Source organism: Nyctereutes procyonoides, unplaced genomic scaffold (assembly GCF_905146905.1).
Source record: "Nyctereutes procyonoides isolate TBG_1078 unplaced genomic scaffold, NYPRO_anot_genome, whole genome shotgun sequence".
Taxonomy (NCBI): domain Eukaryota; kingdom Metazoa; phylum Chordata; class Mammalia; order Carnivora; family Canidae; genus Nyctereutes; species Nyctereutes procyonoides.
In genome coordinates, this window is record NW_026575024.1 from 22,040,336 (window position 1) to 22,064,621 (window position 24,286).

The 24,286-nt window shown below is 40.9% G+C and overlaps 1 protein-coding gene across 3 annotated transcripts in view; it reads right to left on the minus strand.

Annotated features, from left to right (window-relative positions):
- RPN2 (ribophorin II) overlaps positions 1-24,286 on the minus strand; it is a 59,473-nt gene that overhangs the window by 26,259 nt on the left and 8,928 nt on the right. For all 3 annotated transcript variants that reach the window (XM_055343402.1, XM_055343391.1, XM_055343380.1), the window contains exons 3-9: positions 17,236-17,331; positions 16,492-16,667; positions 12,156-12,231; positions 11,002-11,136; positions 8,132-8,308; positions 6,325-6,443; positions 3,890-3,995 (exon numbers count right to left, since the gene is read on the minus strand). In XM_055343402.1, the coding sequence (XP_055199377.1) occupies positions 3,890-3,995; positions 6,325-6,443; positions 8,132-8,308; positions 11,002-11,136; positions 12,156-12,231; positions 16,492-16,667; positions 17,236-17,331 (885 nt within the window). The remainder of the gene's footprint in view (positions 1-3,889; positions 3,996-6,324; positions 6,444-8,131; positions 8,309-11,001; positions 11,137-12,155; positions 12,232-16,491; positions 16,668-17,235; positions 17,332-24,286) is intronic.

Sequence of the window (24,286 nt, forward strand, 5' to 3'; positions counted from 1 at the left end):
TTACAAGTCTAGATAGAGAACACACAGCTCTAGCCAACTCAGAACACAGGGAATGAAGAACAAAGAGTCATGCAAAGGTGGAATCAACAGGACTTGGTGACTGACTGGAAGTCAGAAGCGGAAAGAAGAGGTTAAGAATGACTGTGGTGTGGGGGGGCCTGCATGGCTCAGTTGGTCAAGCATTTGCATTTGGCTCAGGTAATGATCACAGGGTCCTGGAACTGAGTCCTGCACTGGACTCTCTGCATAGCAGGGAGTCATCTTCTCCCTCTGCCCTTCCCCACACTTGTATACGCACATGAGTGCTCCATCTTTCTCTAATAAATAAATTAAATCTTAAAAAAAAAAAAAAGAGGATCTCTGGGTGGCTCAGTGGTTTAGTGCCTGTCTTCAGCCCAGGGTGTGATCCTGGAGTCCTGGAATTGAGTCCCACATCAGGCTCCCTACATGGAGCCTGCCTCTCCCCTCTGCCTGTGTCTCTCTGCCAACCCCCTCTCTCTCATGAATAAATAAATAAAATCTTAAAAAAAAAATGTGTTTTATGGGTATGGCACTTAAACTGGATATGTTGTTATTAAGACTAAAGGTAGAAGAAAAGGTTTTCAGGCAAAAAAAAAAATTTAAAGAAATAATGAAAGAAACATTTGCCATTTAACGTGTTCAGTTGCAAATAAGGACCCTTAATGAGGGAAGCTAAAATTCAAATATAGATTTTAAAGGTTCAAGAGTCATACTACAATAGTTTCTATCCAAATTTTGTGTTAGTGAATGGACTAGGATTAGATGTCTCATGCCCAAAAAGGTCAGACATGAGGTAGAGAAAAGGCAGAGATGAGAGTTCCAGAAAATATCTTCCTTTATGACAAACTTTAAATATAAGTGTTTAATCTACCTATGTTAAATAATGCCCCACTTTTGAAAAGGTCGAACTTTGTCCTTTTTTAAAAAAAAGTGAGTGTCATAGGAGCCAACTTGAGGAGCTTTCTAAAGGTCAAATCTGGGATAATGTGAGCAACAAAATAAATGATAGTAAAGGATCAAAACCTACAGAGTAAAATAAATTTCCACGAACCCAAAGTGTTATAAATAATTGAATAAATAAATAAATGAAGACAGGGTCGGGAGGGGAATAGCTTTTTCTTACAGAATTCTAATTAATCAATGTAGAAAGAATGAAAGAAAGAGAAAACCACCTTTCGGCAGTCAACCTATTAGTAACAGCGGCAGGCAAGATCATGAGGGTATTTGCAGACTAAATTACAAAGCAGAAAACAGCAACTTTACAGTGGATAAACCTAGCAGACATCACCTTAACTGAGTGCTCAAGGTTAACATCACCAGCAGGGAGACACATCATGTCATCTACTTCCTAAGAAAGTGCACGAAGAGGGAGAGAGCATCACTTTTGGAGTATTCTTGCAAAAAAAAAAAAAAATGCATGGACTGATTTTAATTTTGAGGAAACTCAGACAAACCCAGAGTGAGGGACATTCTACAAACTAACCAGAGAGTACTTCAAAAGTGTCAAGGTCATGAAAGAAACTATCCTAAATTAGAGGAGGCTAGAGGGACATGTGACCCTAGATTGAATCCTGGATCAGAATAGGGATATTAGTAGGATGACAAGTGGAATTTGAAGTAAAGTCTATAAATTAGTTAACAGTATTGCATCAGTGTTAATCTCCTGGGTCTGGTAATTATATAAGACATTTACATTTGGGGAAGCTCTGGGTAAAAAGCATTCTTCCAACTATTATACTTGGCTAAGTCCATTACCACAAAGCATCAGATAAAATGAGGCATAGTTTTCTATCCTTAAAACCTAAAAACTTGGGGCATCTGGCTGGTTCAGTTGGTTAAGCGTCTGCCTTCAACTCAGGTCATGGTCTCAGGAGTCCTGGGATGGAGCCCTGTGTTGGGCTCTTTGTTCACCGTGGGGATTCTGTGTCTCCCCCTCTGTGCACTCTCTCTTAAAAATAAATTAATGAGGGGATCCCTGGGTGGCGCAGAGGTTTGGCGCCTGCCTTTGGCCCAGGGCGGGATCCTGGAGACCCGGGATCGAGTCCCACATCGGGCTCCCGGTGCATGGAGCCTGCTTCTCCCTCTGCCTGTGTCTCTGCCTCTCTCTCTCTCTCTCTCTGTGTGACTATCATAAATAAATTAAAAAATTTAAAAAAATAAAAAATAAAAAATAAATTAATGAAAAATCTTTTTTCTTTTTTTTTTTTGAAAAATCTTTTCTAAAAAAGTTAAAAACATATACTGAAGAAAACCTAAAACCTTCATACTTTTTTTTTAAAGATTTTATTTATTTATTCATGAGAGACAGAGAGAGAGAGAGAGAGAGAGAGAGAGAGAGAGGGAGAGAGAGAGAGAGAGAAGTAGAGACACAGGCAGAGGGAGAAGCAGGCTCCACGCGGGGAGCCCGACGCGGGACTCGATTCCAGGTCTCCAGGATCACACCCTGGGGCTGAAGGCAGCGCTAAACCACTGAGCAAACCGGGCTGCCCAAAAACCTTCATACTTAATACAAAAACTCTTCATACCATATTTGTAATTTAAGATCAAAATTATTTCAAAATGAGAAAGGTTAATTTTTAAAAAACAAGGGGTGCCTGGCTGGCTGTCAGTGGAGCACGTGATTCTTGATCTCAGGGCTATGAGTTTGAGCCCCATGTTGGGCAACAGATTTACTTAAAAAAATAAAAATAAAATAAAAAAAAAAAAAAGCAAGCTGAATGGAAAATGACACCTGAATAGTGAAGAAAAGTTTCCCAAAAAGCATATATCTAATTATTCAGGAAAGGAATGGGACCACTCCATGTTCCCCTCATCCAACAGAATGCATGACAATTAATTAAGTAAATATAGCAAAGACGCAGTGGCAAAAGCACTGAGAAATGACAGCTGAAAAGAGAAAATATCATAAAAAGGTTAGCTGGTGGAGCTGAACACAACTCTGCAGCCTCTATGCTAGCTGTATATGCACCAGTGCCAACTTGCTAACATGCTAACTAAACTGATATTGGGCAGGGAATCCACCCAAGCATAGGCTAGATGACGTTGGACAAGTTACTCTTTCCCTTTGAGTCTCATCTGTGCAATGAAGATGGCTCCATTCATATCTTAGGGTTGTTGTAATACAAAAATAACGTATGCAAAAGCGCAAAGAACTAGGTTTCTCATGTCATAGACCTTCAGGAAAGGGTTTGTACTAATGATTCTAATTTAGAATAAGAAATGGTTAAATCATATCCCAGAGTTTAAGAAAGTAGGAAAACATGTAATTCATCTTAAATAAATTTCTATGAAAAAGATTAAAATGAAAGCCACAGGGGTATACTTCAATTAGCTGGGAAAACCAGTACTGTGAAATATCTCACATCCCAAGTATCAGATAAATGAGGTATAGTTTTCCATCCTTAAAACCATTTTGGATCTTCAACACAACTAGAGGTAGCTGAACATCTGAAACACAATTCATTATGAAACTTACTGATACTCTTTTGTACTTTACCCAGAGAGCCTCACTACATTATGTCACTGGATGCTAATTAGCATTAAGCACTTTTCTACATCTATCAAGATCTATCACACAAGACATCATAATAAGAATACTGATGTCTTGGTGAAATTATAGATGATTTCTTATTTTTTCTACTTCCTAAATTTTATGTAAGATAGTAATACTAAATCATAAAATGAATAACTTACAAATGAAACACACTACAATCAAGTTCTTGGCGAAGCATAGTTTAAACCTACACTTCTCTTAACATATTCACATTAACTTGGTTGTAAAGTGAAGTCAGTATACCAGACGAATAATGCTGTGTGCCTACTTGATCATTTCCTTGGGTTTAATGGTGATGACAAGAAAAGCACTTACCTCTACACTATTTGCAATGTAACGGTTGTCACCTTCCACTTTGACAGAGAAGTCATAATAACCACTGGAAAATTTGACATTCATGAAGTTTAGTTCAAAAACATCCCTGTTAAAAAGGACAGCAGGGTTAGCAAGAACTCATGTAGGTAAGTCATGAATGTAACAAATGGGCTACACATGTCCATCCTTGAGACAGTCCCAGGCTATGCCACATAGTCACTTTTCAACTCTCCACCCAGGTGGGCAACCTCCTGCTCAACCACAGATTACGGTGTGGGTAAAACTTTAGAGAGATCTGAAGGACCTCCTCTTTTTTTTTTTTTTTAATTTTTATTTATTTATGATAGGCACACAGTGAGAGAGAGAGAGGCAGAGACACAGGCAGAGGGAGAAGCAGGCTCCATGCACCGGGAGCCCGACGTGGGACTCGATCCCAGGCCTCCAGGATTGTGCCCTGGGCCAAAGGCAGACGCCAAACCGCTGCGCCACCCAGGGATCCCAGGACCTCCTCTTTCAAGTCTCTAAAGTCTTTTCTCCTTTGTTTTCTTCTCTCAGCTCCTAAAATCCCACCTCCCCTGGGTAGACTTCCATAATTAAATGCTTAACAGTCTACAGTATGATCCCTATTATGTTTAAAAAAAAAGAGAAAGTAGAAATGTTCAAAAAGGTTGATGTAGAGCAGTATAATTGTAGGTAATTTTTTGTATTATTCCTAGTTTCCTGTGTTTTGTGAATTTCCTAAAAATGTCATATCTTACTTTTATAAAAATATCAACTTTTATTTTAAAGGAGAGAAAAGGTAGAGAATTAATTCTAAGTACATAGCAAAATCCCAAATGTCTTTTACCATTCCACTCACTGTTCCTAAAGATGATTTTGCTTTTTATTTGCACATACTGCCTGTGTATCTTTATCATTGTCTAGGAAATGCATATTTTCAGGACATCTGGCTGGCTCAATCAGTAGAACATGAGACTCTGGAGCTCATAGCCTGGAGTTCAAGCCCCATGTTGCACCTAGAGCTTACTTAAAATAAAGAAAAAAGAAAGAAATGTATATTCTCTCTAAAACTCAGAGTTCCTGGTCTCATTAGCTTACCAGTTTAACACTTAACAAAGTCTCATATAAAAATTGATCCTTAATTCTTCTAAAATTTATATAATAATATGCAACCATTAAAAGTAAGACTGAAGACTGAAGGGAGCCTGGATTAAGCATCTGCCTTAGGCTCAGGTTTTGATCCTGGGGTAATGGGATCAAGCTCCACTGACATCAGGCTCTCTCTCTGCCCTCCCTTCCCCTCCTGGCCCTGCTTGTGCTTGCTCACTTTTTTCTTTCATGCTCTCTCTCTCAAATAAATAAATAAAAATCTTAAAAAAAAAAAAAAAAAGACCTCCTATTTAATCCTATGGGGGAAATATTCATGACATTTTATAGACATAATTCTAATTTAATAAAAATATATTTGCATAGAACAAAGGCTGACATAAAAGATAACAAAATATAAACAGAAGTTATCTCTAGGTGGTAGAGTTATGGGTGATTCATATTTTATTTTTTCGGTTTCTCTGTAGTTTTGTATTTTTTCCACAATAAACATGGACTACTCATACATCAGAAGAATACAGTTTTAAATTTAAAACTGGCTACTTACATCACCATGACAAGACAGAGACAACTAGAAATAGGGAAGGTAACAGTAAAACTAAAAATTCTTTTAGTTTTGTTGTTTTTAAGTTATTATTATTTTTTTAGTCATCTCTATACCCAACATTGGGCTTGAACTCATGACCCTGAAATCAAGACTAAGCCAGCCAGGGGCCTCTTTCAGCTTTAAAAATCCTTTTCTTGGGCAGCCCAGGTGGCTCAGAGGTTTAGCGCCGCCTTCAGCCCAGGGCGTGATCCTGGAGACCCGGGATCGAGTCCCACGTCAGGCTCCTTGCATGGAGCCTGCTTCTCCTTCTGCCTGTGTCTCTGCCTCTCTCTCTCCTCTCTGTGTATTCTCATAAATAAATAAATAAAAATCTTAAAAAAAAAATCCTTTTCTTATATAACTATAGAATTTTGATATTAGTAAGTCAAATTTACCTAACCAAAGTTTAAGTAAATTTGGTTTGGGTATATTTCATAATGCCCATATTAATTTGGGTTATATTAATTTGCTGAAGGCAAAACAAGTCTATTGGCACCCTTCAAAAATAAGCTCAAGGCAGCCCGGGTGGCTTAGCGGTTTAGCGCCACCTTCAGCCCAGGGCCTGATCCTGGAGACCTGGGATCGAGTACCACGTCAGGCTCCCTGCATGGAGCCTGCTTCTCCCTCTGCCTGTCTTTCTTTCTCTCTCTCTCTCTCTCTCTCTGTGTGTGTCTCTTATGAATAAATGAATAAATAAATGAATTAAATCTTTAAAAAAAATAAAAATAAGCTCAAGACTTACCCTACAGGGGTAAAAGACGTCTTCTGGAGGACAGTGGCTCTGGAAGCAACAGATTTAGCATGTTCTAGTTTAACAGTGGCCTGAGTCAGAGGCTGAGATAGAACATTGGTGACCTGCAACTAGAAATAAAATTTAAAATTATCTGTAGGAACAAAGGCTGAAGGAGTACAAAATTTTGTTTCTGGGGTGCTTTATACACAGGGAGCCAGCCAGCTCTGCAGGGTAAGAAACACCTTATTTTAGGACATCGTCACTGGTTTTGGCTTAAGATCTCTCAGGAATCAGACACAAAATACAAGATTGGTACTGGGATAGATTATAGAACGTTAGAGGTAGGAAGGACCTTAAAGATGATCTTGTCCAACACTTATTTTTCAGATGAGGATGGGCCCTTTAATACACATCCTCCTTTATCAATCATCTGAGATAGATGGCATAATCTCTACAGATGAAGAAACTGAGGTCATATGGTCAGTTAAGTAGTTGGTCTAGGACTCAAACTCCAGCCTATCTAGCTACAAAGCGAATACTTCTACTTTGCTCTCTTAGCTGCCCTCTTCAGACTCACAGTGAACTATGTTAATCAGGTTATTTCCCACCCCAGCCTTTGCTGATAGGGTATGACTGTAAGCAAGGAGAGGAGAGGCAATAGCACTTTTTCAGGAGAATATCTGAAGAGGCCATCAAAAGAGAACTGATGGAACTGTCTTCTGTGGAACCCCAATGTTTAGACATAAATAAAATGCTAATTTCTTTTTTTTTGTTTTTTTGTTTGTTTGTTTGTTTTTTTAAAGATTTTAATCATTTATTCATGAGAGACATACAGAGAGAGGCAGAGAGACACAGGCAGAGGGAGAAGCAGGTTCCATCCAGGGAGCCAGATGTGGGACTCGATCCCGGGACCCCAGGATCACACCCTGGGCCAAAGGCAGACGCTCAACCGCTGAGCCACCCAGGCATCCCAAAATGCTAATTTCTTATGAAGGTGTTAGCTTCATAAGATTCCAAACAATGGCAACAAATGACCCACTTGAGATGAAAACTCTTTGTGTATTTAAGATCTGTACATTTCGGGCAGCCCCCGTGGCGCAGCGGTTTAGCGCCGCCTGCAGCCCAGGGCGTGATCCTGGAGACCCTGGATCGAGTCCCACGTCAGGCTCTCTGTATGATGCCTGCTTCTCCCTCTGCCTGTGTCTCTGCCTCTCTCTCTCTCTGTCTCTATGAATAAATAAATAAAATCTTAAAAAAAAAAAAAGAAAAAAAAAAGATCTGTACATTTCTTCTTTCCAGAGAGTCACCATAAAAAAGCAGTCTCTGCTTCCTGCTGAGTGAGCGGGAGGTATGTGCTATGAAAAGGCAGAAAGAAAATACTGCCAACAGCAGGAGAAAGAGACCTAGTGTTAACAACTGTAAGCACAGAATTACTAGGGAATTTGAAAAGCGGTCTTTAAACAACATATTTAGAAAGTTCTGGTACTGGAAAATGCCTTTTAAAAGCAAGACTATTTATACATCTGGTGTTATGACCCTGGAAATACAATTTTCTGGCATTTAATTTCTTGCAAGCCTTACAATAAAAAAATCTTCTAGAAAAAAAAACCCTTTTCAAAGATAGATTTGAAGGGTTCTGTGACCAGTTCAGCCAGGGGTCATATCCCCAGTTCTAGGCTATGGGAAATGAGCCTTGCTCTACATTTAATGGGGAAGTCCTCAGAGGGTTACAATCAGGTTTCCACCAGCCCTTAGATTTCTTAAAGCCTCCAACTGGAAACCGCGATCAGAGCTCCCAGTTTCAACAGGGACTTACTCGAAGGATAGCCTGTTCATGAGTGTCGGAAGGAGTCCCTTCAGGCACAACTACAACTGGCACATGATAGCGATTTTGAGAGAGCGCAGCTGCAGCTGAGGCCACACTGAAGGCTTCTGAGAGTGATTCAAAGTTCTTCTTGCTGAAGATTGCATTCATTAGTTGGATGACCTGATCCTGAAAGAAAAGGGAAATGAAGCTTGAGATTCTCCTCTGGTAGGAAGACGGGAGAGCCACCCCTCACTCCCCACTAGCTCGTCATTCCTTATCTGTTTCTTGGTGTTCGCATGGAGGATCTTTTCGCCATAAATCTGAATTGGTAGAGGGGGTGAAAACCAAATATTCTGCATTTAAGATTAAAAACTGGACTTCGTTATTTTTTCCATCCTCTAGTTCAAACTGAAATTCACGCATTTATCTGTCAACGGTTTATTGAATGCTTCCTGTACCAATACAAGGTACTTTTGGAGGACTACTGAGATAAAAGTGTATCACAAAATACATACAACAGTAACCTTATGTCCCAGGTTACTCTATATGCCACACACTGTGACAGGTGCTTTACATGCATGAACTCAAATCTTGACAAAAACCTGGAAAAGATTGATATAATCAATGTTTTCCAAATGAGGAAACTGAGGTTAAAAGGTTAAGTAACTCCTACAAGTTATAATGGGGGGGAAAAAAACAAGATCAAAACTCACACATATATTTATTTGTCTCCAAAGTCTTTCCAGAATAAATCTTATTCTTTCCAGATTCCTCTTACCCTCCCAGCTAAGCTAACTTCCCTCCCAACCCCTCTTCGAGCAGTATATTGGGGCTGAGTTTGAATTCAGAAGACCAAACCTTATAGAAAAAACGTGCATTAGAAAGAAACTAAAATAACTTTCCATTAAGAACTAATGGGCTGTTTAGAGGAGAAAACTAAAAGCAGTTTTTTAAAAAAGTGGAACCTAAAAGGCATTATTAAAATTCTGGAGGTTGTTTGCTTAAGAGGAAACATTTTCCACTTCAATCAGTTTTGTTTTTTTAAAATTCCCAATCTAACAAAAGAGCTCTCTTGTTCCCGACGGTGTTATTCACAGCCGACATGAAATAATTTTCTTTAATTGTACCAATTACATTTTTCCATCACTTAGGCTGTTGACATGTTAAAATGGGTGACTGTTCACTAGAATGGTTATGTCAAAAGCAGTGACAGCAAAATTACACCAGCCAAATACCTGGTTAGTAGAAGCTTGGGAATAAAGCAAGAAAAGGTTTAAGTTGTATATTAGAATATTGCAAATTCATCTACTGTGCTACTTATAGGAAAGTTCCTAAATGATTTTGCCCTAAGACCCACATTCCTGTGCTTTCACTCATAACAGAAATTAAGAGAGTATGGTATCTCCAGATCTTCTACATTTAGGATGAACCAAAGACAACAGAAGAATGCTAATACATGAATATATTATAAGGTCATATCCTCTAGAGAAAAATCTAAAATTAATTCAAATTACCCAAGACAGATAATTGTTTACTATTTACTTGAATAAACTCAGCACAGAACTCAAAATGCATAAAAGAAATGAAAGTTTTTTTGTTTTTTCTTTTAAGATTTATTTATTTATTCATGAGAGACACAGAGAGGAAGAGGCAGAGACATAGGCAGAGGGAGAAGCAGGCTCCCTGTGGGGACTCCGACACAAGACTCAATCCCACTGGGATCATGACCTGAGCCAAAGGCAGACGCTCAACCACTGAGCTACCCAGGTGCCCCAAGAAACCAGAGTTCTAACTTACGGGGTATCTGGGTGGCTCAGTCAGTTAAACATCTACCTTTGGCTCTGGTCACATCCAGCAGGGTCGCAGTTGGGGGGGGGGAGGCGAGCTCCCATAGCAAGGGGCTTTGGCTTCTTTCTCTGCCTCTGTCCCTCCCCTGCACATGCTTTCTCTCTCTCTCTAAAAAATAAATAAATACAGGGTGGCCCTGTAATTGTATTTTAAATAAAATCTAAAAGTAAATAAATAAATAGATACATACATACAATCTTTAAAAAAAAATAAGTTCTAATTTGGAATCCAAATCTCTCCTAAAAAATTTAAAAAAAAAAAGATTTTATGTATTTATTCATGAGAGACACAGAGAGAGAGAGAGAGAGGCACAGACACAGGCAGAGGGAGAAACAGGCTCCATGCAGGGAGCCCAATGTGGGACTCAATCCTGGAACCCCAGGATCATGCCTTGAGCCGAAGACAGAGGCTTAACTGCTGAGCCACCCAGGCATCCCTAAATCTCTCCTAAAATCAAAGCAACAGCAGCTTGTATTTTAAATCCTTTAGCTCAAGGGTTGGTAACCTCATAAACAAGGGGTACAAAGAGGGTCCGACTTAAAAAGACTTCCCACGCACATTCCAACCATAGGTTCTTTCAGGTTAACAAGCTCTTCTTAGGGGCAAAAGAAAAAAGAAAAGATAAAAAGAATTAACTCTTGAGAGATGTCTAGTAGACACACATGCCTCTCAGAGAACTATGTCAATCAGCAAAGATTAACTAAGATTTAGTCATTGCCAAGGATGAGGTGGAAGGGGGCGAGCAGGTAGTTTGAAGTGCAGGGCACTTCTCAAGAGAAGGAGGGTTTGCATGGGCCACCAACATGGAAATCACTCAAGAGACAAGCAGTAAAGAGTATCAGGAAGAAAAGAGAAGGGAAACAAAGTAATACATGTGGCCTTCTTGTCACTCAGTAAAGAGAGTACCAGGAAGAAAAGAGAAGGGAAACAAGGGTAATACATGTTGCCTTCTTGTCACCACCTCCTGACATACCCTCCCCTACTTAAAGCAACAATGCCTTCAGGTTTCACATCTGAGAATGGTTAGGTACCTCCTTAATGGATGGCTCAGTCCCCACGTGGTCCATGAGCTTGTAGGTGGCAGCCACAAATAATGCTGTTGTTTCCAGTCCTTCTTCAAACTGGAGATACACACCTCCCAGTTCATCGAGGCGAGCAACAAGATCCTGTTACAACAAAGTCAAGTGATAACAGAAATGAGATACGTAAACCACTGTACCCTATGCAGACAGTTCTAAGAAATCTCACTCTAAATCTGGAGAACCCCTCAGTCATTTAGCACTTTGTCAAATAAGATGCTGAGACACAGGCATCTGAAGAGAACAGTATCTTCTGCAGCTCTGGGAGTGCTCCTTCCCTGACCCCTGGTACTGAAGACTAAGTGCTGGAGTCATGGCACTGAAGACCCCAGGCTGCAGGGCACCTAGGAAGCACCGTGACACAGATGGATTCCATGGCCATCCGTCTGGGTACAACCCACAGAGCGGAACATTTCTCTTTCTTACTCAGTGTTCTAAAGGATGAAGAAACATACACTCCGCTGCTGGGTAACATGATAAAGCAGTGCATGTGCCTGTGTGGCACCCAATGAAGACACTGGGGGCGGGGGGACTGCCTGTCATTACTGACTATGCAGACTCCATGAGGGTGGTCTCTGCATAGCAGTAGGTCCTGGGCAAAGGAAAGGATAAAGTAATCCTAAAAACACAGCAACCAAAAAAAAAAAAAAAAAAAACAACAAAACAACAAAAAAAAAACAGCGACCACTTGCTGAGCACTTATTATGTATCAAGTACTTTAGAACCTCACCTGTTCCTACACCACCATACAAGGAATCAAGGCTCAGACACTAAATAATTTGCCTGAGATTACAAAGTAGTAAACAGCCAAAATAATAATAATAATAATCTGACTTTCAGGTTTGTTAGGCCTAAAATCTGTGACTGTGAGCCTATACTAACAAAAGGCTAGGAAAGTAATTTGTTACCTAATTGGTGGTGTAACTATCCTACCCTAAAGAATATTCCCCAGGACATACTGCTCTGATACAAAGAATGTAATGTGCCATGGATATGAGAAGAAATTTAACTGGCCAAAATAAACCATGCATGTCTAACTGCAAGACTCTTCTAAAGGGTTTCAAAGACAGGAGCTGGGGAATTCATTTGGCAAAATAAATGCACACCTCAATCTCCTCCACGATGCTCCTCAAATCTGCCTGCTGGGACAGGTGGGATGCTGTCTGCAGAGCCTGGACCGTTCTGGAAGATAAAGAGTAGAGGTGACTGGCAAGTGTTGTCTCCTTTCATCTGCTCCCTCCTTCCTGTACTGGAACACTTTCAGGAATATCCCTCTCTTGTTCTTTTTTTTTTAATATATTTTTTAATTTATTTATTCATGAGAGACAGATAGAGAGAGAAAGGCAGAGGCACAGGAAGAGGAAGAAGCAGGCTCCATGCAGGGAGCCCGACGTGGGACTTGATCCCATGTCTCCAGGATCAGGCCCTGGGCTGAAGGCGGCGCTAAACTGCTGAGCCATCCGGGCTGCCCCGCCCTCTCTTGTTCTTTAGAAGTATGAGGCAGTCTCAGCCATTAAGGAGCTTAATTACAATCCAGGTGGAAAAGACCGTTGCATTGCAAAGATCCTGACAGCAAGAGGAGGCAGTCCAGGCACCCTGACCTGAAGTAAGTACTGTGAGCACAGAGAAGACAGGGAGCACAGGTTCACGCTCCTCTGGAAACGTGTTTTGTTCCCGTGGCATCACTTAGAGAACACTGAGTAACACTTACTTAGGTTTAGAAGAGAGATGCTCTTCAGGAGAACAGAATCCCACTAAGCCGAGGCATATGTTGTACAAGGTACTGTGCTAGGCAGAACTCAGGTGCTTGTTCACTTTCTACTTTTCTTACTCTATGACCAAAGAAATACTATGCAAGCTACAAATACAGACTCTTGGGTAAGAACTTGGAGCAACTTTTCTGAAACCAGATTCGTGTGCTATAAACACTTGCTAATTGTTCAATGCTTGTGCTATCCTGGCCCCACTGAGAGACCTAAAAAAAGCCACTCCTACCCATTCAGGTATGAAAGAAGATAAAAGGAATTTGGTCTTGAAACCAGAATTTATTCTCTTTCTTCTTTCCCTACCATTTATTTCTGATCATAAAAGCACATATTTGTCAAAAATTCAAGCAACACGTTACTAAAGAGCAAAGTTTAAATTCCTGGAACACCTACCCCTAAAATATAATTGTTATCCAACTTCTTATTAACATAATGTATACATCTTTCCATATGAGTACATGTAAATATACTTTACTCTTATTAACTGTGACGTAGTACCATATGGCTTAGATATACCACAATTTACTCACTGAATCTCCAGTGGATACACATTATGTCACACCAGGCCATGCTGTGGTGTAACAGACAAGCCTCATTCATTGCTCTCTTTCTATTTTTAAATTGAAGTAAAATTTACGTAAGAAAATTAACCATTTGAAAAGTGAACAATTCAGTGGTATTTAGTATGTATCTCACAACCTCTAAGTGGTTCCAAAACGTTCCCATTAGTCCCTGTAGCCACTGAGCAGCTTCTTCCCTGCTTCCTGGCAAACCCCAATCTGCATCTGTGTCTGTGGATGTACCTATTTTGGATATTTCTTATAAATGGAATCATACCCTATGTAACCTGTGTTTGGTTCCTTTCAGTTCACATCATGTTTTCAAGGTTCACTTATGCTATGGCATGTCTCAGTACTTCATTCTATGGCTTGCTCATGTAGTTTCATCCACTGATGAATATATTTTTTTTGATGAATATTTTTCTATACGATAAACTTTGAAAGTAGAATGTGGTAGGTATGCACACCTAAGATTTTTTTTATTAGATTCTATTTTCTTAGTGCAGATAACTTGGAAAATATACATAGTGCTTTTCCGGAGAAAGCATAGGACCCCTGGTGGTTAAGCAACTGCTGCTTAATCCCAGAAAGGTCCCTTATTTCCCAAGAGGTGATCAGGCCTTCGTGTAAAACCATTTGTCCATCAGTCGACATGTTGGGGAGTGGAGAGAGAATTTGTCTGCTTTCGTTAAGATCATAACCATTTAGGTTCCCTCTATGGAAAACCAATCCTGCTAAGATGACAAGCTAGAAAACAGAGCAGTTACAGTTCATGGGCAGGGAAGCTCCAAGCATTCAAAGACTCCTATGGGATGCTTGTTGTTAAAATGCACCAGAGAAAATGAAGCCTGAATTTCCAAACAAGACAAAAATCCTACATCTGCCTGTGATAAATGCTGAGCCCAGAAAAGGCTGCTAAGATAGCCGAGAAAGAACTTTTCAATTAAGATATCATTTTTCTCTTTAGAACAAGTGAATGTCATGCTGGTAACAACTTCAGAAGTTTTTAAGAATGAAATTAATCCACTTAGCTTTTGAAAAGTTTTGTCACTGGCTTTAATTACTTATTCCCCAGTTGGCAATTTCTTTGCCTCTGGAGTACTTTATTCAAACACTAAGAAAGCCGATCTTGTCTTGCAAATATACAGCAGATGATTCAAAGAAATTGGGTTATGAGAGACCATAATGGCATCTTTTCAGATGGTTCATTCAAACCTACAAATTTTTTCTCCATTCTAGACAAGTTTATGGACATTCATATCCTAGAATAAGTCTACTTAAATGTAGAAGGCCCATTTAGAAGTCCTAATTTATATCAGATTTCCTTAAATAGGGCAAGTTGGTAGTAATGTTATACAGGCATTCTGCTAGTTTGATCTTCACAATAACCCTAGGAGACAAATATCATTGTCCCTGTTTTACATATGAAAACACTGATGTGTAAGGGGACTAAATAGCCTGTTTATGGTCATAGAAGGGTCTGGATTTGAACACAGTTCTATCCGATCCCAAGCATGTGCTCTTTCTACCTGCAAGCTTTCTACAAGAGAATAGAAACATCAAAGTATAATTTCAGCCTTCATTAACTCTTTGTGGGGCACCTACCATGCACCATACTCTGTGTCACAAATAAAGAAGCTTACAACCTAAAATAGAAATAAGATGCTTACAACCAAGGAAATAGCTTCCTAAGAAAGGGACCTAGGAAGGAAGTGCTCTAGAGGAGGAATAGCTTTTGTTGCATGCCCATTAAGATCCACACACTGCACTCGGTTCTTCACATGCATTATCTTATTTAATTTAATCCTGACATTTGTTCTGTGAGGTAAGGATTATGGGTCTCATTTTACAGATGCGGCTCAGGGAGGTTAATAACTAACCCAAGGTCACACAGCAAGGAAGGAATAGAGCTGGTGTTTAAATCCAAATTTAATTTACTCCAAAATGGATGCCCTTTCTTCGTACTTTTTCCTATTCTGAGATTTTTGAGGGAGATATTTTGCTTGGACGGAAATGGAAAGAATTTGCTGTAGAAGGTGGCATCAGATTGAGGCACTGACAGTGATATCATGACATGAGACTTGGGATCTCACTGGGGATCCTTGGGGATCTCCCCCAAGATATTATGAGAGGGGATCAAAATAATATGACCTAAAACCAAAGGACCCCAGGACCAAGTACTGGGCCATGTGTACACAAAACATTAGCCCTGGGAAAAGTAGCCGCAAAGTCACTGATGACTGACCATATGAAAATGATTAGGGTATTAAGTGGCAGAGAGAATGCAATGGGTTGTGAGCCCTGCCCTTAACAAAGCATCCAGTTAAGAAACCTGGGAAACAAGTGAACTATTTATTCTGCAACAGGGCATTGGTGTCACCAACCTCTTGCTCAACAACTAACGGGAGGTCAGGTGCTCTCCCCTCTTCAGGGGTTGCAACCAAATGGGGGACACAAAACAAAAAAATACATACACCATTTTAAATGAGGAGTTTCCGTGCTAAAGACAAAGAACAAAATATAGTATCACTTTTAAGGTTAGTCAACATCCTCAAGTCAGCTACAACATTTAAATTTATAACCAAGAGGAAAGTTGCTCAAGTTCCTTCCCTGTGAGGTGCTTCAAGCCTTTTGTGGAGTAGTCGAGTCTGATTCCTAGCATGCTCTCCCCTCTGAGCACCCACTTCTCCCACTGGATGCTGTCTCTCACAACTCCAGGGGACCCTGTAAGCCCTCCTCTGGTGCAGAGCCACCACTGCTAACAGCTCACCATGCCCTAGCCAAGCCTCAATGGAAGATGCACATGGTGCACTGGTTTTACTTTCCCTCGGTTATCTCCCACCCTTGCTTCAGCCTCTCACCTCAAAAGCAATTCTGTCTTTATGGGGCAGTGTGTTTATGTTCTGACTCAGTGTCTTGAGGAACACGGTGTCCGGGTGAGCCCATCAGGACGGGGACCTCACCTGCCTTGGTTCAACAGGGGGTCCATACCGCCTGGCAGAGCATACGGCACACAGCAGGCACCCAGAAAAAATTTGCTGAACTGGTGAACGAACTCTTTCAGGACAGTCTCTGACACAAATGAAGCCTGAGAAGCACTCGGCATGATGACTTACGCTAACACAGTCTCTTCCTTGCTGAGGCGGGCAGTAAGGGCACTGAGCGCTTCTTGGGAAGCCAAGGGAAGGCCAAAGCCACTGAGGGCTGCCACGGCATGGTAGATCTGGGTAACAGATGAGTCTTCACTGACAGCCGCTAGAAGCAGATCTTTGGTTTCATTTGAAATAGAGATCTAAGAAAGGATTGGTAGACACAGGGTTTTAGGACAGGTGCCGGCAATTTGTGGCAAACAACATGCAGAGTAACTGCCAAAGCCACCCCCCTCCCCATCCCACTCAGGGGCACACGATCGTTCCCCCTCAACTCCTCAGACACTAGAATTCGGTGTCTGTAGGAATGGAACGCAACACCTTTGGAAAAATTCTGGCAAGTCACTTATCTACTTATATGGCTCCCCTATGTTCAGTAAAATGGATTTCCAGAAATCTGGTATGAGGGGTATTCTTCCTTTACTTTGAACATTTTTAAATGTTAAATGGAGATGGAAAAAAAAATTCAAGGCTTCCCAGAAAAGAGAGGCAACTCTAGGGAAAAGGTATGTAAAAGCCACGAAAAGTGAAAACTCAGGAAAAAAATAAACTCCATTTTCTTAAAAATAAAATAGTAAGAATGGAATTTCCACCCACACTAATGGATTCTCATTGTTAAAAAAAAAAAAAAAGTTAATTTGACATGATTCTCCCTCTTTAAAGCTACACTTTATAGTTTAAAACAAATATACATGTAGAAGCTGGACTCACCTCACACCCTGAGAGGGCCTGGCTGGACTGGGCAGCGTAGAAAAGGGAGTCCACATTGCCGGGATCAAGATTTGATTTAATGAAGGCGCATGCTTTCTAAGTAGGGATAGAAAGTCAGTGATCAGTGGTGATATACACAGAGACTGGGAAAGTGTACATGCTTTTTGATGATAAAATTCTAAGCAATCTATGATGCCTTAAAGTATGAGCTACACAAGATTTCATGTTTTAAGCAGACATTTTCCATAGAACACTCTATTACACAAAATTGCTGAGTTCATGCCAAGAGCAACAAACCTCAAATACTTCAGTCCTGAACCCTAGGAAAAAAGGAAAGAAATTACTCCCATTGACCACCTGCTCTGGCCATAACCTGTGCTAGGTGTTTATGATGCTCTTCCTTTTAATGAATGCCTAAGGACCCTGTGGTAGATATTATCATTCCCATTCAACAGAAAAAGAAATGGAGGCTAGAAGTAGTAAGTTACCTGGTGAAGGTGATAAATCTACATAACAGTAGTGTCTCCTCTGATTCTAATTGCACTGGGGTCTCCACTGAAGATGTGTCTCCCCAACACATCTAAAATAAGCGTGAAACCTATTTCTTCATCTGGACTTTCCAGCTCATGTATAGATAGTCATCACCATGTACCCAACTACCTCAAGCAAAAACCTAGGAATCATTCTGAACTTTTCCTTTACGCTACAGACCTAGTGAACTTATTTCCCTTCTTGTTTTTCAAACCCAATCCCCACCCCCTGGCCTCTCTCAGTGCCTTATTTCTCACTTAGATTGATACAATCACCTCCTAACTGGTCTCAAGCCACAGAGTCCATTCTGTATACTGACTACTCAAGGGTGATCTTTACAAAATACAAAAGCAACCATGTTTCTTTGCTATCAAAACCCTTGGATAGTTTCTTATTATTCTCAGAACAAGATCCCAGTTTCTGATAGAGCATAAAATGCCCTCATGAGTGACATTTACTTCAGTGCCAGCTTTATCACACCACCTCCAACTCTCCATCGTCCTGTAGCAACACAAAGACACCATGATCTCGTCTTGGTATATATGTGATCCTACTATTCCCGATGCGAGGAGCATCCTTCCCTTGTCCTTCCTCTCTGCCCAACCAGCTCCTATCTTTATCTCTGCTCAGATGTCACTTCTCCCAAAAAGCCTTCACTGACATTCATCCCAGATTAGGCCAGGAGTCTTCCCTCCAGAGTACTCCCCCAAAGTGCTTACAATACTGTACTAACTACAGTGGAGCCAGGCTGCTTGGGTTTGAATTCCAGCTCCCCCAGTGACCAGTTAAATAAGAGCAAAGACTCTGATGAACTTCAGTCACAGTGCCTGTCACAAAGTAGGCACATAATAAAACCCATGCTATTCTTACTGTAACAAACCCCAAGAAATATTACTTAACTGAACTGTTATATCACTAAATATTTTGATTGAGGTGACATAAAATTCAGCTATTCAAAATTAAATGGCACTAAAACAATTAAAAGCAGGTGCTTCTGAAGAGGATAGGGTGTAGGGCAAGGTGGGCCACAAAACGGGTTGCTACTTTCCACTAACAGCTGTGCTGTGTTATATATTTTTCTGTGCACATGTGCTACTTTAACTAAAAATCTATTTTTTAATTTTATGAATAAAATTTAAGTAAGTCTCAAAACGTAAATGAAACTCAAAATGAGTTTCAACCAGAAGTTCAAAAGAGACCAAAGAAAGAAATACTTCATACTGAACAAATTAGGGATCTGAAGAAGAAAACAATCTAGTCAAGAAATCCCTTCGCAGAATGTGGGTAAGCATAAGACGTGCTTTGTCGCCATCTGGTGCTTTAACAATAGAACGACAGCATCCAAGACCCCAAAATGAAGATTATGGTCCTCGCTACCACTTTTTGAGCACTTAAATGTAAGCGCTTTACATGCATTTCTCATTTTGCATTAGGTCCTCCTGTTATCTTAAGTTTACAGACAAGAACACTGAGGCATCAGAGAGGCAAAGTGACTTGTCCAAGGCCACTCAGCTCTTCGTGGAGGAGCTACAATTCAAACCCAGGCAGCCCAGCTCCAGTCTGAGCTGTACAACCTGTAATTTGTCCTAGAAGAAAACTAGCAACGTGCCAATTCTAATTCTTTGGACAGCCAAACCGAGGTAAACAATACCAGCCATCAGTGGCTTCAAAGCTCCCAGTGACAACTTGGCTTTAACAGTGGCAGTGAAAGTGAGAGGAGGCCTTGGGAAACACACCCTGGACTCTCAGTCAACCCACCCAGTGCTGGGCCTCCACTGGCCACTATCAGGGGTTTGTTACTCTGACCTCAGCTGTCCTCATTCCAGACTCATCTTGCCAATTGAAGCCTGCAAATCACCCCCTAAATGTCCATTCCCTATCTGCTCCTCCCTAATTTTCCGTGCCCTATATTAATATTCCAATTATCTAAGCATCCTCTTGAGTGGAGAACATCAGTGCTTTTCTCTAGCCATTCTTCCCTACAGTTCCCTGAACAGAATCAGGAGTCGAGAAAAGACGGCTCAATCTCTCTCCTCTGCCCTTACCCCTCCCTTATTTCCTCTATTAACGTCTCCCAACTCCTCTTAACTCCTCTCAGGAGATTACACTGTAATCTCACCAGACTTTGTAACAGCATTGTACATTGTACTATCAAGGCATAATCCTGGCAAGAGCCCTGGCACCAGATCCTTTGTAACTGGGCCCACCTTTTTCATATGCACTTCACCCCACGCCTCTGCTCCAGCTGTCCTGGACAAGTGACTCCCCACCAACACCTTTAAGCCACCAGGCTTAGTAGGGGCTGTTCTCTCCATTTGGAAGCCCATCCACCTTGTCAGTTCAACTTCTCCCTCTCAACTGGTAACTCCTGACACAGTAACAAAACTTACCACGACACAGTTAACAAAACTCAATCAAGACTTCCTTTAAAATAAACTTTCCTTGATCTTTCTCCCCACCTCACCTCCATCTACTACCTTCTTTCTCTTTCTACCAGTGAATCTCAGAATTGGAAAAGCCAAAGGATACTTTCTAATGCTCCCTCCCCCAACCCTGGATAGAACTGATCATTTCTTCATTCTGAAATATTTGCTCCCTTTGCTCCCAGGACTCCCCTATACTTGCCTAGCTCTTGTCCTACTCTCAGCTGCTCCTTAGTTTCATCCTTGTCTACCTGATGGTTCAACCCTAGAGTTTATCAACTCCTGGGCCCACTTTTCAACCCTCCTCTCTCTCCCCGAGCCATTTCATTCACACCAATGGCTTCATCCAGAGCCTCTATGCAGACAGTCTCAGATCTGTAGCCCCAGCCCCAATTTCTCTCAATCAATGGCCACTTACATGACACAAAGGCACTTCAAGCTCACCATGTTTAAGACCAAATTCATGATCTTGCCCAAGCAAACGTAATTCTCTTTCTGTGTTCCTGTCTTATTGAATGGCCCAACCATCCACCCGTGCAGCAAAAGCTGGAAGTCTTTTGTATGCCTCCTGTGTTTCGTCCTGCCCCAAATTCTCCTGCCAATCTGTCCTCTACAGAACAGGAAAGAAACCTTTCAAAAATGAAAATGGATCCTAATACTTGCTACTTAAAATCAACCATTCTTCAGGGAAAAAGCAAACATTTTCCTGTCGCTGCCAAGGCACTGAGACTTAGCCCCCACCTTCCTCTCTGGCTCCACTCCTCTCTCTCCTATTGTCTGCTCAACATGCAGCCCATCCCCTCTCAGTCTCTCAAATGTAACCTGCTTCCTACCCGCACAGGAACCTTGCACCTGCCATTCCCTCTGCCTGAAGTTCCTTCCCTTTCCTGTCTTCCAGTTAACTCTTACTTTCCTTTTAGAATTCAGATCAATCATACCTTCCTTCACTTATTTTTTAAAACCTTTAAAAAGGTTTTATTTATTCATTCATGAGAGACAGAGAGGGAGAGGCAGAGATACACAGGCAGAGGAAGAAGCAGGCTCCATGCAAGGAACCTGATGCGGGACCCAATCCTGGACCCCAGGATCACACCCTGAGCCGAAGGCAGACGCCAAACCACTAAGCCACCCAGGCATCCCTCTTTCTTCACTTAATAAACAGATACTGAGTGCCTACCACATGCCAGGTGCTACTCTAGGCACTGGAGCTGCATGACAAATAAAACGAACAAAGTCCCTGCCCTCAAGAAGCTATAATTTAGGAAGATATAGAGTGAGATTTAAATTCAGAGATTTCCTTGGGAAAGCCTTCCCTGAACCAGGTCAAAGTCCCCTATTTATAATACCATAACTCACCTTCATAAAACTTACCACTGTTAAAAATATTCATATATCTATTTGATTATATAACTAATGCCCATCTCCACTATTAGAGTATACATTCCAAGAGGGCAGAGGTTCTCTCTCACTGTTCAACACTGAATCCCCAGTGCCTAACACACAGCAGAAACTCACTAAGTATCTGTTGAATGACTGACTAAATCGTGCAGCAGCCAGTACAAATAGCAACCACTCTGCACAAGGTAGGGTCTTACAGAAAGTGAGCAAGCTGCTCCCTCTACTGGACTCACACACCATACATCTGGGACTTTCTACACACTAGGTATCCCTTTGTACTCAACACCTGGTCTCACTATCAGGGTACCTGTCTTTCACTAGAGAATGAGCTGTTGTATTCTCTGCACTTAGTATAAACCTTGGCACATAGCAGATGCTCCGTAAATAACTGCTGCCTGAAGGAATGTCTGACTGTCTGCTATGCCTAGCAACTAGCTGAGTACTTGGCTCTCAGCAAAGACTCACTACTTGTTGAATGGTACAAATAAACTGACCTTCAAAAGCACTCACCATGTACCAGACACTGAGCTAAGCACTTTATATTTACTATCTCCCTTAATCCCCATAACAACTCTGTAAGATAGTCATCACTATTCCCTTTTACAGACGGGAAAGTGTGTGATTGTCTGACAACCTATACACACTGCCTAGTGTTCACTGATTCCAGTCATTCAAATACTACATTACTATTTTTGCCATAGTATATATCCGTCATATTTTTATATTTTCTTCATATTTACTTCATATTTTCATGACAATAAATATAAAACTCCCCCTCACTGTTCTTAAATCTTACAGAAAGCTGAGCAATATCTATAAAATCACCATTCTCATTCCATACTCTGCTATACCTAGAACTGCTTTGTAGTCACATATTCTCATTAAGCCCTATTCGTCTCAGTTTCGCTGCTAAAATCTCCTGGGACAAAATAACCACAATCTCCCTTAAGGATCTTTGACATCAACCAGTTCGGTGCATCTAGGAGGACCAAAGGAGTTCTCTCTGCTCAGCTGAAAACAACAATGGAGCAGGGCACATCTCACCACATGGAAGTGGCAGTAATGGAGACTATCCTCAATAGATCTATTTACCGTGCACATCTAATAAGGCAATTTGATAGCTTGAAACTTCCATACAACTCTCTTCCTTCCATTGCTTATAATACACACATCATACAATCACCACAGCACACTCCAAAAATGACTCAAAAAGTGAAGTATGTGATAAACTCATTTATTTTCTGATTAACAGACATTTTTGAGAGCTTCCATTTCTAATAAGCTAACATTTACAATTCATTCAACAACTATCTGTTGAACACTCTGTGTTTATTACACATCAAGCAATAGGGATGTCACTTTGAGAAAAAATGTCAATGTACACTAACCCTACTACTATATAATAAAGCTGACTGAACACTAATACTTAGTACATAACTCGCTACATGCCAGCACCATGCTAACTACCCTAACATACATCAGCCATGAGCTGACTATTGCAATTATCTCTATCTTACAGATGAGAAAACAGACTCTGAAAGGTTCAGTAACTGCACAGGTCACTTGGTTGTTTAGATCTGAAGTCAAGATCTTAAAGCCAAGCAGTCTTTTTTTTTTTTTTTTAGCAGTCTGTCTTTAGAGAATGTTTTATAAACATAAAGCCATAGCTGGCCCAATGATGCAATTACTCCAAATCATACTACACAGCAGTTGTCTGGATGGCTTCAATCTACATCTTAAGCCTTGACCAATGTCCCCTCAAACTCAGGACATCAGCAGAGAACACCTCTGGGGCTATGTGTTCAATCTAAATCCATATGGAACTCCAAATCATGAGACAGAAAAAGGTACCACTCTGGTTAACGGGAGAGCTGCTCAATCCTCCATGATGCTCTCTTAGACTGAATCGTACAGTTCCACATAACTTTGAAAATGACCAGTAGATACCACTCTTCCTGCATTCTAATCTACCAAAATTCAACATTTACCTAATATCCCAATTTTACCTCCTGTACCTCACAATACAAAACCTCTACTAGTCAAGACTACTCCACTGTATCTCCCCATTTGCTCTCTCTCATCCCCAGGCATCCCCTTCTCTACAGATACTGAAGCCTTCTATACACTGCAGTATCTGCACTAAGCAATGTCTGAATTTGCCTGAGTAGATTACAAATAGTTTTAACATATTGATGATGATGAGATGATAACTACCACTTGAAGGGGCTTTTATGGGCCACTCACTTGGCATAATATGATTTCACTTCATCGTTAATAAAGATCCTGTGAGGAAGGCATCATAACTCCCCTTTCACAGAGAGGTAGAACCAGAATCAAAAACTTGGGCTAACTAGCCCCAATGCCTGCCCTCTTTCTTTTGAGTGGAACTAATTTTACCAGGAGGTACATTTACCTACAGGATTTATAACATGGGAATCACAAGGAAAAGTCTGTTTCCTCAATGCAGTCATGCACAGGAAGGAAATACTAGGCAGAAGCAAGAGACAGCTGTCAGGAAAAGAAACCTGAATGAGTGTGGACCTTATATAGCAGGGATTAGCAAACTTTCTGCCAAGGACCACAGAGTAAATATTTTAGGCTTTTTGGGCCAGATAGTCTCTTTAATAACTACTCAACTCTACTGCTAAAGTGAAAAGCAGCCATAGTCAATATATAAATGAGTGGGTGTGGCTGTGTTC